The sequence below is a fragment of the Mirounga leonina genome, unplaced genomic scaffold (assembly GCF_011800145.1).
Source record: "Mirounga leonina isolate KUSES-001 unplaced genomic scaffold, KU_Mleo_1.0 Mir_91, whole genome shotgun sequence".
Lineage (NCBI taxonomy): Eukaryota > Metazoa > Chordata > Mammalia > Carnivora > Phocidae > Mirounga > Mirounga leonina.
Window position 1 is genome coordinate 42916269 of NW_023270839.1, and position 13203 is coordinate 42929471.

General features: G+C 41.5%; 2 protein-coding genes across 2 annotated transcripts in view; both read left to right on the top strand.

The window, feature by feature from the left end:
- Nucleotides 1–5805: 5805 nt before the first annotated feature.
- SPESP1 (sperm equatorial segment protein 1) overlaps nt 5806–13203 on the top strand; it is a 28871-nt gene continuing 21473 nt past the window's right edge. Inside the window, exon 1 of the mRNA XM_034993911.1 lies at nt 5806–6003. Within this exon, the coding sequence (XP_034849802.1) occupies nt 5934–6003 (70 nt within the window). The 5' untranslated portion in view covers nt 5806–5933. The remainder of the gene's footprint in view (nt 6004–13203) is intronic.
- Nucleotides 5925–13203, top strand: part of NOX5 (NADPH oxidase 5) — a 106381-nt gene continuing 99102 nt past the window's right edge. The window contains 1 exon segment of the mRNA XM_034994621.1: nt 5925–6003. The gene's annotated coding sequence lies outside the window, so the exon portion shown is untranslated.

The window sequence follows — 13203 nt, forward strand, 5'->3', positions numbered from 1 at the left end:
GAGTAGCTTTAACAGCTAGAGGAAGACTGGATATGCAACATTCCTCTAAACAGCCTGCACTGAGAAAATCTCCCTTGGAGAATAAAGGCTAGTATTACAGAATCATTTTTAGTATTATTAAATGCTATTTGGTGTGTTTAGAGTTCAAGGCATGAGAATAAAACAAAACACACGATAGCAAAACATGCTCCAGCACAACAAAATCAGAACCCAGTTCCCAGACTCCCAGCTGCAGAGAAGCTAAGAAGTAATAGCCAAGTTCTAGCCCAGCCATTGGCAAGGCTCTGCTGCCCCCAGGTGGCTGAAGTCCTTCTTGGACAAAGCTGCTGGTGCTCTTGTGCTAGTAAGTGCTGAGTTTTAGAACGGTGGAGTGGATGGATGGGTAGGGAAGTGGGTGGATTCATTCATTTCGTAAATATTGAATTTCAACTATTTTGCCAGGCACTGTGCCAAGTGATGTTAGGAAGTGAAATTTGAGATCTGAGATCTGAAAATTGCTTTGGCATTAAGTAAAGCAAGGGCTATGGTCAGAGCTACCCTGTGCATTGGTTCCAGGAGAAGAGTGGGGATGGGGGAAGGACTTCCCCAATATGCTTCATTCTTCAGGGAGACAAACATAACTCTAGCTAACTTAGCCTATTAATTCAAATCCACTGGGTTAATTAACAGGAGAAAGAATACAGAGCAGGTAAATGCGGGCTTTAGATACACACTAGGAGTATAGGGGAAGTTCTAGGTGGGGGCAGTGAGGGAGAGTAAGCAGAACTCTGTCTCACTGAAAAACAAAGGAAAACAGATAAAAGAACAATGTACCATATTTAACATAGTTGGTCCTCAAAGATGATGACACCCAGTATTAGTAAGTCATTATGCAATTTGTTTGTTTGTTTGTTTATTGAGAGAGAGAAAGCACGCACAAGCAGGCAGGGTGGAGGGGCTGAGGGAGAGAGAATCTTAAGCAGGCTCCACATCCAGTACAGAGCCCGATGTGGGGCTCAATCTCACGACCGAGATCATGACCTGAGCTGAAATCAAGAATTGGACATTTAACTGACTAAACCACCCAGGAGCCCCTTAAGTCATTATACTATTGATGGGTATGGAAATTGGTGCATTCCATTTGACAGCAATTTCACAATTAGGAATTTATTGTCTGGAATTACTTGCAGAGGTATATAGAGAAAAGAGCAGATGAGACCAGTGCCATTCCTTTCACCTGGGCTTAAATAATGGCATCATAGACACGTAAGAGCTGAGGAGTTTCTTGAGATTGAAATTTGTGCTGGAAGTTGTCTCTGCAGCTGAGTAACTTAGTTCCTTTCAGGATTCTGTAGAAGCCTACAGAAAAAATCCCAACTTTTCAATTTCCTTTGAACTCAAACATGCATTTATTGAGCAACCAATGAATGCAAGACTTTGGCTAGGCTAGGGAGCATGCAATGCAGGGATAACTTAGATCTGCCTCTCTGACCTCAAAGACTTTGGTCTAGAGAAGACTGACTTGTAAAAATAAAACACAGTAATTAAATGAAAAAACAGCTGTAATATAGCTTGTGGAAATATGGGATAGGGAAAATACGATCTATTCTAATTGGAGAGGTGAGGAGGGGGTGGCTTCCTAGCAGATGTGGCATTTGGGCCTTGAAACACAAGCGGATTTTGATAGGTCTGGGACGTTCAGAGGAAGGACAGGTTGGTATCTCTTCCTTTAGGTCGGAAGAGCATGAACTGTTATGTTAGTCTTTATTGAGCACCAACAAGGTGCTATGTGAAATGGAGAAGCGTAAGAACCACCATAAAGGGAAGATACAATACATCCCTGAGGAAAAAAATCATATAATATGAAATGATACTGTGTGATTAAATATCAGAACAGTTTACAGAGTCCAGAGGTGAAGCAGAGATACAGGCCAAATACATTTTTTTTTGGTAGTGAATTAGTCACTTTAAAATGTTTCAGTGAAGGGCTCCTGGGTGGCTCAGTCACTTAAGCATCTGACTCTCAGATTTTGGCTCAGGTCATAATCTCAAGGTCGTGAGATTGAGCCTCTCATTGGCCTCCACACTGGACATGGAGCCTACTTAAGATTCTCTCTTTTCCTCTCCTTCCATTCCTCCCTCCCCCTCTAAAAAAATAAAAATATTTCAGTGAAGTCAGTAGGAGAAAGCATGAAGCATAAAATGCATATTACTTTTACTACTACTCCTTTAAGCTTTTAGATTTTGTAAAGTTTTTAATTACATGAGAAATGCATAATATATAATATAATCTTGTTTGAAAAATTCAAGAGATGAGAAAAAATTAGAGTAAAAAGAAAAATTCTCCCTTCAAAATCTCCTCTTTTCCACCCAATCTCATTTATTTTCCTAGAAGCAAGCACTGCTATCAGCTTGCTGTGTTTTCTTCCAGAATGATTTCTGGAGTATTATAAATATATAACTATGCTATGACTTTACATAAATGGATATGTGCTTTTCCACACTTTAAAAAATACTCAGTACCCTATTTTGGAGATTTTTCTGTTAGTACATAGATCATAAAGTACACAGAGTTAAAAGTCATTCTTGGTAACTAAATTTCCACAGTAAGGATACACCTTGGCTATTTCACCATGTCCATTTGTTTTTGTTTTATTTTGTTTAAGTTTATTTAAGTAATCTCTACACTCAATGTGGCGCTTGAACCTATGACCCTGAGACCAAGAGTCACATTTTCTTATGACTGAGCCAGCTAGGTGCCCTTCAACATGTCCATTTGGATGATCCATAAGATGAAAGCCACTAAGGTCTTACCCGATTTATATAAACATACAAAAAAGCAAAAAACAACCCCAACTCTGGGCTTAACCGACAGACATCTTTGAACCTCTCACTTACAGCCCCTCACTCAATTCGGGAGATGTAAGTAATCTCTGCAACCACCAAAACCTGTGAGGGGATTCTGTATGTAAACTGCAATCAGTATTGGGGAAACAAACTATACATCATCCTGAATCCACCTATGGTTGGAATCCACCTGAAACCATCTATGGTTTATGCTCTCCTGTCCTCCAGTTTCCTTGGCTTTTGATATTCAAAGTCAAGCAAGCATGTCCACTAAAAAACACAAACAAAACAAATTAACAAAAACAAAACTTTTCACCTAAGCAGCAGCTCCTATAAAAGTGATTTAGCTGGGCGCCTGGGTGGCTCAGTCGGTTAAGCGACTGCCTTTGGCTCAGGTCATGATCCTGGAGTCCCTGGATCGAGTCCCGCATTGGGCTCCCTGCTCGGCAGGGAGTCTGCTTCTCCCTCTGACTCCAACCCCTCTCATGTGCTTTCTCTCATTCTCTCTCTCTCTCAAATAAATAAATAAAATCTTTAAAAAAAAAAAAAAGTGATTTAGCTTTGGGGCGCCTGGGTGGCTCAGTCGGTTGAGCGACTGCCTTCGGCTCAGGTCATGATCCTGGAGTCCCGGGATCGAGTCCCGCATCGGGCTCCCTGCTCAGCTCGGAGTCTGCTTCTCCCTCTGACCCTCCTCCCTCTCATGCTCTCTGTCTCTCATTGTCTCTCTCTCAAATAAATACATAAAATCTTAAAAAAAAAAAAAAAGTGATTTAGCTTTCAACCCCATCATGAATTGAAAAAAAAAACCCAGCCCTTCTTTTGACTTCTCTGTTCAAGACTCTAGCTGTCCTTCCTTGAATCACATACATTAAGGTGACCACAGATACCTCAATGGTGGAATGAAAGGTAGAGGGACAAGAAGCCCAGAGAGGGTGAGACCTCAGTTAATACTTCAAATATAATCCACTACAATAGAAAGATTTCCCCAAACTAGATATACTTTATGAACACCATTTTAATACTTGCCCAGTATTCTAACAATATTTTAGAATGTTCATTTAGAAACAAACTTTACCATTCTTTTTTTAAAAAACTGTATTATAGATCATGATCCGTTACAGCTATCTTAGGACATAACCGCCACTGAACTTATATAATTTAGATCATAGTATTTATATTATGTTAAGGCTGTTGTCACATATTCCAAATGGCTTTCCCAATAGTTGTAAGCATTTGATTCTAGAAGGCTGCTAGAGTGCTGGTAGAACATACCTAAGACTCCTGCACCAAACTTGAAAAGGTTGACTGTAGTAGCTGTCACCATTGCCTGGGCTCTTAGTCATGCCTCAACTCATGTAGTCTGGCTTCTGCCTAAACTACTCCACTGAAACCGCTTCTGCCAAGGATCCTGTTGCTGAATGGAAGTTCTTCTCCTGTTCGACTTCTCAGAGGCATGTGACAGCCTTAAACTCCTCCTCTCCCATGAAGCTTCCATTCTTTCCTGCTTTTCCTCTCCCCATTTTCCATCTCCTTTGCTCTTTCTAGCCTGCCAAGGTTTCCAGGGATCTAATGTAGGCCCAAAGGGCTTCACCTCTAAAAGCTCTCCTCAGGCAATCCCACACATCCCCACTTCTAGATGCTGATGCCTCCTATACCTCCCTCTCCATCTCGGCTTTTTCTGGGCCCCACATCCATTCACTCACTGGACAGGCCCCACCAGTAGGATGTCCTAAGCCCATCTCAACAGAACAATGTTGAAACTAAACTTCTTTTCCTCCATCCCCAACTCCCGTATTCCCCATCTCACACCACACACAAAGTGCTCAAGCCAGAAACATGAGCATGATCTCCTTCTCCCTCAGTCCTCACATTCAGACAATTTCCCAGTCTTGTTGATTCTAACTCTAAATGTCTTTCAAATCTGTCCACGGGCCCCATGTGCTCTGCCAGTATGAGTCCAGGTCTCTGTCAATCCGTGCTTGGAATACTGGAACAGTCTTCTGACTTGGCTCCCGGCCTCTTAGTCTTGCTTCCTTCCCTCCAACCAGTTCTCGACACAGCAAGGAGAGCTTTCTGAAATGCAAATCTAATGACACCTTTCCCAGCTCTAAACCTTGCAGTATCTCCCCATTACCTCAGAATAAAACCCATGCCCTTTGTTTCCTGAAGCAAAGGTATGGGTGCATATAGATTTTTAAATATTACCCTATAGTAAAACTTATTCTTGGTGGTGTACAGTTCTGTGAATTTTAACACATGTATAGATTCTGAGGCCACAACTACCTGTCGCTCCAAATCACTCCCTCATGCTGTCCTTTTATAGCCAGGCTCTCCCCCATCCCTAACCCCAGACAACCACAGATCTATTCGCCATAGCTTGTCTCCATAGTTTGGCTTTAAAAGGGGGGTGGGGGAATCTTTTAAAAAAACAAAACAAACCCAAGCCCCTTAAAGTGGCTTTAAACTACTTAGCTCTCCTCCCTCACCTCCAACACCTGCCCCCATCGCTGCAATTAGACCCGACTATTTTCGGTTCTCGGGGTGCGTCCAGCTTTCTTCCATCTCGGGAGCTCCTCCCCGCCCTTCTGAGTTGGGGGACCTCCTCTGGGCTTCACGGTGCCGAGTGCTTCCCCCACTGCAGCACTTCCACGCGGCTGTAACTGCCAGGCTACTCGTCTGTGTCTTCCATCAGACAGTTCCTTGCACGCAGGGGCAGTGTTTCAGGCACGGCTACACGCCCAGCCTTCGCGAAGCCGCCGAATCCCGCCACATGCCAGCCCTCACAGCTCCAGAAGTCGCCCGGGCTTCCGGACGTTCGGAGCCCGGCGCGCCGCGCAGAGCTTCGAATCCCGAGCGAGCATGCGCACCGGGGCGCGGCGGAGCGCTGTCGCCCCGCCTCCTGCGCGCCGCTCCAGGAGGGGCGGGCCTCGGCCGCTCGCGCTCCCCTCCCCCACCCCTCGCTGCGCCTGCGCGCTGGGGACAACCGTTGCAGGGCGCCCACGGCCCTGAGGGGGGACGGTCGCCGTAGACACCCTCTCTTTTCGGCCCTGAGGTACCCGGCCTAGTGGCCCAGGACGTTCCCGTCGCATGGCGGAGTGCTGCGGACGATGCCCATGAAGTGCTTAGTCCTTCTAGTTGCGCTGTTGCTGTGGCCTTCGTCCGTGCCGGCCAGTCCGAGTGAGTGACCGACCTGCGGCGGCAGCGACCCAGGGGATGCACCTGGGCGAAGTCCCAGGTTCCCGGGCCCGTCGGAGACCCGGTCCTGCACTCCTCCCACACCTCCCTGCCCCGGGTCCTAGGCCTCCGTTGCGGAGGTGTGGCCCTCTTCTCCTTGCCTCTTCCTCCGCCGCGACCTGCACGCTGCAGGGGGCGATGCAGGTGGCGGGTCCCAGGCGTGACCCGGGAAGCGCCGGGCTGGGCGCGCTGGGCTCGCGGGTGTGACCTCCTCACCTCTGGCGGACACATGCCTTGACGTTAACCTCGTCCCCTTTTGCCAGAGTCTGTGCCTGTGGGATAAGGCAGGGTCTGCAAACTGCGGCCCGCGGGCCAAGGCGGCCTGTTTTTGCGTGGCTGGCTGGCCAAGAACGGTTTTTACGTTTTTAAAGGTGAATATGAAATGTAGTCTCTCCTGACATGTGGAAAAGTATGAAATTCCAATTGCATTGTTGATAAAGTTTCGTTGGAACACAGCCATGCTCGTTCCTTTTTGAATTGCCCATGGCTGCTTTACCGCATTGTAACAGCAGGGTTAAGTAGTTGCCGCAGAGACAGTATGGCCTGCAAAGCCTAAATATTTACTTCTGGCCCTTTACAGAAAAAGTTGGACCCCCATGGTGAAACATGGAGAGCAAGTGGATTGTGGTGCCTGTCTAGGCCACTTACTGACCCCCTATGCACTCCCACAGTGCATCCCGGTGCGCAGGATTCACAACCGTATTTAAGCAGAATTGAAACTTAACGACTTGTTCCTGTCCCTCCCCAATAGCTGAAAATCACACCTGCCAAGACTACTGTATTAACATGTGGAGACGTTGAGGTATTTAAGTGGAGTGTCTGATATCTGATATTCCACATAAGACTGTGAGGCTTGGGCGCCTGGGTGGCTCAGTCGGTTAAGCGTCTGCCTTCGGCTCAGGTCATGATCCCAGGGTCCTGGGATCGAGTCCCGCATCAGGCTCCCTGCTCCTTGGGAGCCTGCTTCTCCCTCTGCTTCTCTCTCTCTCTCTCTGTCTCTCATGAATAAATAAATATATATAGAAAAAAAAAAAAAAGACTGTGAGGCTTGTCCATCTAGTCCAACTAGTTCATTGTAACATTTAGTAATGTTGGGGTTGGTTTAACCAAATAAAGTTTAACAGGCAGGTGTGAAAAACGTACCAAGGAGCATGCCAGTTATGAAGAGCTATATTTCAGAATTGTCAAAAGGTCTTAGTTAAAAATTAGATTTAAAAAATGAAAATACAACACAACCTAAATCATGACTGGTAGTGAGAAAAATTCTGGATAAAGTGTCCTAGATCACCAGTTAGCGCTTTAAATACTAGCACTTATGATTGTTAGCTGTTTTAAACAGAGCTCTTTGTAAAATGTTTCTTCTTTGCCATAAAGAAACAGACACCTTGAAGATGATATCTTTTCTTGATGTCTGATGGTCATTATTTCTAACATCAGTTACTGCATTTTGGTAGCTTTAGATCAGTAAGTCACAACTGACATGTATGGAGACTTTAGTTAAAGTTGACATTAATACAGTCATAAAGTACACTCTGAGATTGCTGGATCCTTACTTAACTCAGTGTAAGCTCCTGCCTGACTGCATCATTTTGTGGCCTATTCTTTTTCTTTGTGGCCTCTTCCCTAAGTTTTCTTAAGGCTTGTAGGAAATGAAAAGATACTTTTCAGGAAAAAGAGCCATTTTGTGTTGAATGTATAGATGACACAAGACATAAGGAAAATATATATAGATCATAGAAGATACCTTGAAAATGTAATTTACTTTTCTACAGAAGGGGGTTAAGGGATATGTAGGGCAATATTAACATGGCTACTTTCTCTCTCTTACTCTTTTTCTCTAAGTAATTTTAATTTTGTTTATGTATTTTTTGGAATAAGTACACCAAAAGAAACCAGGCTTATCCTTGTGTTTGATTTAAATCAGATTTGTATTCTTTATTTTACAAGGCCACTATTCCAACATTTGTTGGTGAGAGAATCATATAAAAAATATTGTCATGCCAAAGAAAAGGCACATAGATTTTTTAAAATTTTTATTGTTATGTTAATCACCATACATTACATCATTAGTTTTAAATGTAGTGTTCCATGATTCATTGTTTGTGTATAACGCCCAGTGCTCCATGCAGAACGTGCCCTCTTTAATACCCATCACCAAGCTAACCCATCCTCCCACCCCCTTCCCCTCTAGAACCCTCAGTTTGTTTTTCAGAGTCCGTCGTCTCTCATGGTTCGTCTTCCCCTCCGATTTCCCCCCTTCATTCTTCCCCTGCTGCTATCTTCTTCTCCTTTTTTTTTTTTAACATATATTGTATTATTTGTTTCAGAGGTACAGATCTGTGATTCAACAGTCTTGCACAATTCACAGCACTCACCATAGCACATACCCTCCCCAGTGTCTATCACCCAGCCGCCCCATCCCTCCCACCCCCCACCACTCCAGCAACCCTCAGTGTTTCCTGAGATTAAGAATTCCTCATATCAGTGAGGTCATATGATACATGTCTTTCTCTGATTGACTTATTTCTCTCAGCATAACACCCTCCAGTTCCATCCACGTCGTTGAAAATGGCAAGATCTCATTCCTTTTGATGGCTGCGTAATATTTCATTGTGTATATATATATATATATATATATATATATATACACCACATCTTCTTTATCCATTCATCTGTCGATGGACATCTTGACTCTTTCCACATCTTGGCTATTGTGGACATTGCTGCTATAAACATCAGGGTGCACGTACCCCTTCGAATCCCTACATTTGTATCTTTGGGGTAAATACCCAGTAGTGCAATTGCTGGATCGTATGGTAGCTCTATTTTCAACTTTTTGAGGAACCTCCATACTGTTTTCCAGAGTGGCTGCACCAGCTTGCATTCCCACCAACAGTGTAGGAGGGTTCCCCTTTCTCCACATCCCCGCCTACATGAAACTGTTGTTTCCTGACTTGTTAATTTTAGCCATTCTGACTGGTGTGAGGTGGTATCTCATTGAGGTTTTGATTTGGATTTCCCTGATGCCGAGCGATGTTGAGCACTTTTTCATGTGTCTGTTGGCCATTTGGATGTCCTCTTTGGAAAAATGTTCATGTCTTCTGCCCATTTCTTGATTGGATCATTTGTTCTTTGGGTGTTGAGTTTGATGAGTTCTTTAGATTTTGGATACTAGCCCTTTATCTGATAGGTCATTTGCAAATATCTTCTCCCATTCTGTCAGTTGTCTTTTGGTTTTGTTGACTGTTTGTTTTGCTGTGCAAAAGCTTTTTATCTTGATGAAGTCCCAGTAGTTCATTTTTGCCCTTGCTTCTCTTGCCTTTGGTGATGTTTCTAGGAAGAAGTTGCTGCAGCTGAGGTTGAAGAGGTTGCTGCCTGTGTTCTCCTTTAGGATTTTGATGGACTTCTGTCTCACATTTAGGTCTTTCAACCATTTTGAGTCTATTTTTGTGTGTGGTGTAAGGAAATGGTCCAGTTTCATTCTTCTGCAGGCACATAGGTTTTTATAATGAAAAGTGCAGCTTTGACTTTTTTTTCTAGAATACTAAGACAATTTTGAGGTCATCTTATACAGACATCGTGGGTATTGTATTAAGTAATTACATTTATTAAAAACCTCAGTACTTCTTTTAACTGTCCATACCTTTCTAATATGCCCAACTCAAGTTTAGCTAGTACTTGTTTAACCTAAGTTCAGTTTGACATGAATAAGGCTTGGATGTACAGCAGTCTGCATTCCCGTACATGCACACACATCCTGATAGTGCTGGATAAACACCTTTTTACTATATACTTAAATTTATATACATTCAATTTTCTTATATCTGATTTTTCCATAGTTTAATTTTAAATATTTTCCAAATTTAAAAATTATACCTCTTTAATATATTTGCAGTATATAACTTCTTAATGAGAATTCTTATTGCTTTAAAAAATTATAACTTCTAAAGTGTCATTTACATAATAGTTATATATTTAAATACTATTAAATTATGTAATTTGCCTTTTATAATTTTAAGTCACCAAATATTGGTGAGCCCAAAGCTACAAACACAAGAATGTGAAATATTAGCTTTTAGGCTCCTTTTTGTATCTCATGGATAAATTGTTTTTTCCTGATTATCTCTTTGGATCAGTCAGCAAAGGTAGAGTAAATAATACAGGATTGTTTTAAGCTTGGATAAGAAAACCTCTTAACTTGCTTCTCTAGGTTGGTATTTAAAGAAGGCTCAATATTTGCATTTTTGGCATATATCTTTGTCCTTAGAAGACCTTTGTCCTAATAGACCACAGAAGGCAAGGGAAGTAGTAAAGCAGCAAACAGCAATAACTGTTGAAATGTATTGGGAAATACATTAAAAAAGAAAAGCAGATTCCTTTTATCTCAAGTATATTCAAAAGATAAAATTCACTTCTGATGCTGCAAGTTCACTTTACATTGTTTCAAGGCCCAAGGCTATAGCACTGGGAGAGTCTCTCAGACCTGTAGATGGAAGGCCATGACACACTTCATTAATGTTTTAGATAATGAGCATGTTACCATATATGTGAATGTCCAGAGAGTTGTCTTTAGGGGTGTAGCAGTAGTTGCATTAGCCTGTCCTTTAATTTTTTATCAGAAAAAAAGCCGTCTTTCTGTTCTTTTGAGCTGCTTTTTGTGTTCTTTTTATAAGATCTCATGTGTTTTTAAAGACTTCTTGTTTTCTGTTATTAGCTGGTTGTCCTAAGACCACTTTGTATCTTCCCTACTCTGAATGGGTTCAGCCATCCTTCTGAGGATACAGTAGAACATGGTATTAGAGACCAAAGTACCTGGGATACATATCAGACTTCCGTGCTCGGGTGATATTGTTATTTAGGTCATTTTATTGAACAGAAGAGATCTATTTCAAAGTCATGAGTTTGCTTTGGTTCCAATTAAATTTTAACATCACTCCTGGGATAACCTGGTTTTTAACTCCACTGGAACTGAATTTGGAAATCTTTTTAAAAGTATTATTTGGGATGCATGGCGGCTCAGTTGATGGAGCATGTAATCTTGGAGTTGTGAGTTTGAGTCCCATGTTGGGTGTAGAGATTACTTAAAAATAAAATCTTAAAATAAATAAATAAAAATATAATTTAATGAAGCTGTTTCGGTTATGTGTTGCAGCATACAGACCACCCCCCAGATTTATTATTTCTCATGATCTATGGGTTGACTGGGCTCAGCAGGGCAGTTTTGCCTCATATAGTGGATTTGAGGTCACTCATTCAGCTGTATTCAGCTGGAAGCTCAAGTGGGATGAGAACATCCAACATGGCCTCTTATCTTCCAATGTCTTTCTCTACGTGACTTCTCATCTTTTAGTAGTCTCGCCCAAATGTCTTTTTACCATGGCACCTTGCTTCTAAGAGGGAGCTTTACAAGCCCCCAGTATGCAAGCTCTTATCAAGCCTATGCTGTGTCAGATTTTCTAATGTCTCCGTAGGCCAAGACAATCACATTGGGCAAGCCCGTATTCACTATGGGAATACGCTAACCAAGAACATAAATACCAAGAGGTGCAAAGTCATAAACTTACGTTTCTTTTTCTCCCCCAGCTTTATTGAGGTATAATTGACAAAACTGTAATATATTTAAAGTATACAATGTGATAATTAGGGGCGCCTGGGTGGCTCAGTCAGTTAAGTGTCTGCCTTCAGCTCAGATCATGATCCCAGAGTCCTGGGATCAAGCACCGCATTCGGCTCCCTGCTCAGTGGAGAGCCTGCTCTCTCTCCCCCTGCTGCTCCCTGTGCTGTTCTCTGTCTCTCTGTCAAATAAATAAAATCTTAAAAAAAATAAAATATATAATATGATAATTTTATATATGTCTACATTGTGAAAGGATTCCCACTGAGTTAATTAGTACGTCACCTCACATAATTACCTTTTGTGTGTATTTTTGTGTGTGTCATCAACCATAGTCACCATGTTATACATTAGATCCTTAGGCCTTATTCATCTTATAACTGAAAGTTTGTACCCTTTTACCGAACTCTCTATTTCTTCCACCCCCAACCCTAAAGTTACATTCCTTTACCTGGAACACTTAATTAATATGAACAAAATTACTTGTTTTGTCTGTCCACAAAAATTTAAATTAACAAATTATAGGAAAACTGCTGGATGAATGACAAGATATAATGTTTCCCTTTGCGTCCATTCTTTGAGTGTACCCCACTAATGAAGCACAGTTATTAGAACTTTGAGTTACAAGTATCTCATCTTAGTTATTTATGTTCTTTTTAATTTGAAAATGTTGGTGTGTTAGCTCGCAGTTCTTACATGATGACAGATTTCAGGTATTCTTATTTGTATCACTTCTGTAGAATAAGGGAAGTCTATTTGTGTTCCCCCTTAATGACATGGATGGAAAATACAAGGAATTTGTTCTCCAAATTAAGGACATTCAGCCAGAGTCTGGTCCACCTATACATGATTCCATGCTTGGGTATATGTTAAGCTTTATATACATGAGTTCTTTATCAATAAAGCCATTCTGTTTTTCATTCCTGTGGTAATAAAAATCCTAGCTATATTCGAATCTTTAAAAAAAGGAGCATTCATGGTTCTTGGTTAAATCTTGAGCGTAATCACCAGATGCCATAGCAAGGTTATAGGCCTAGGCAAAGTAAAAATGCATTTCTTAAAGCACAAGGACCAGAGGTATCCTATTGAATTTTAACTTCTTTCTCTTCATGTGAAAGTTAAAAAGTTTATCTTTTCCTCTTTACTGAGCTACCAAGTTTCCTCCATATATGGAACATTTTACTACTACCTTTAACTTACCACATATTTGAAAATTAACAGTATTATTGGGCTTTAAAGTCTTTGTTTTTTTAAAATATAAGTTGTATATTAAACACATGATCAGATAGCACCCATCTTATATTGAGAGATGCAGATTTTGTTAGAATTTCCTCTGATTTATGCTGTTTTTGAGTGTGTCTTTGAATAGCCTACATATTACATTATGTATACATAACTTATCACAATCTTTTGGTATCAGTATTTTACCAGTTTGAATGAAATGTAGAAACCTACTTTTCTTTATGTCCTTTACCCTCTCCCATTCACGGTATAATTGCTTTAAATATTTCCTTTACATACCTTGAGAA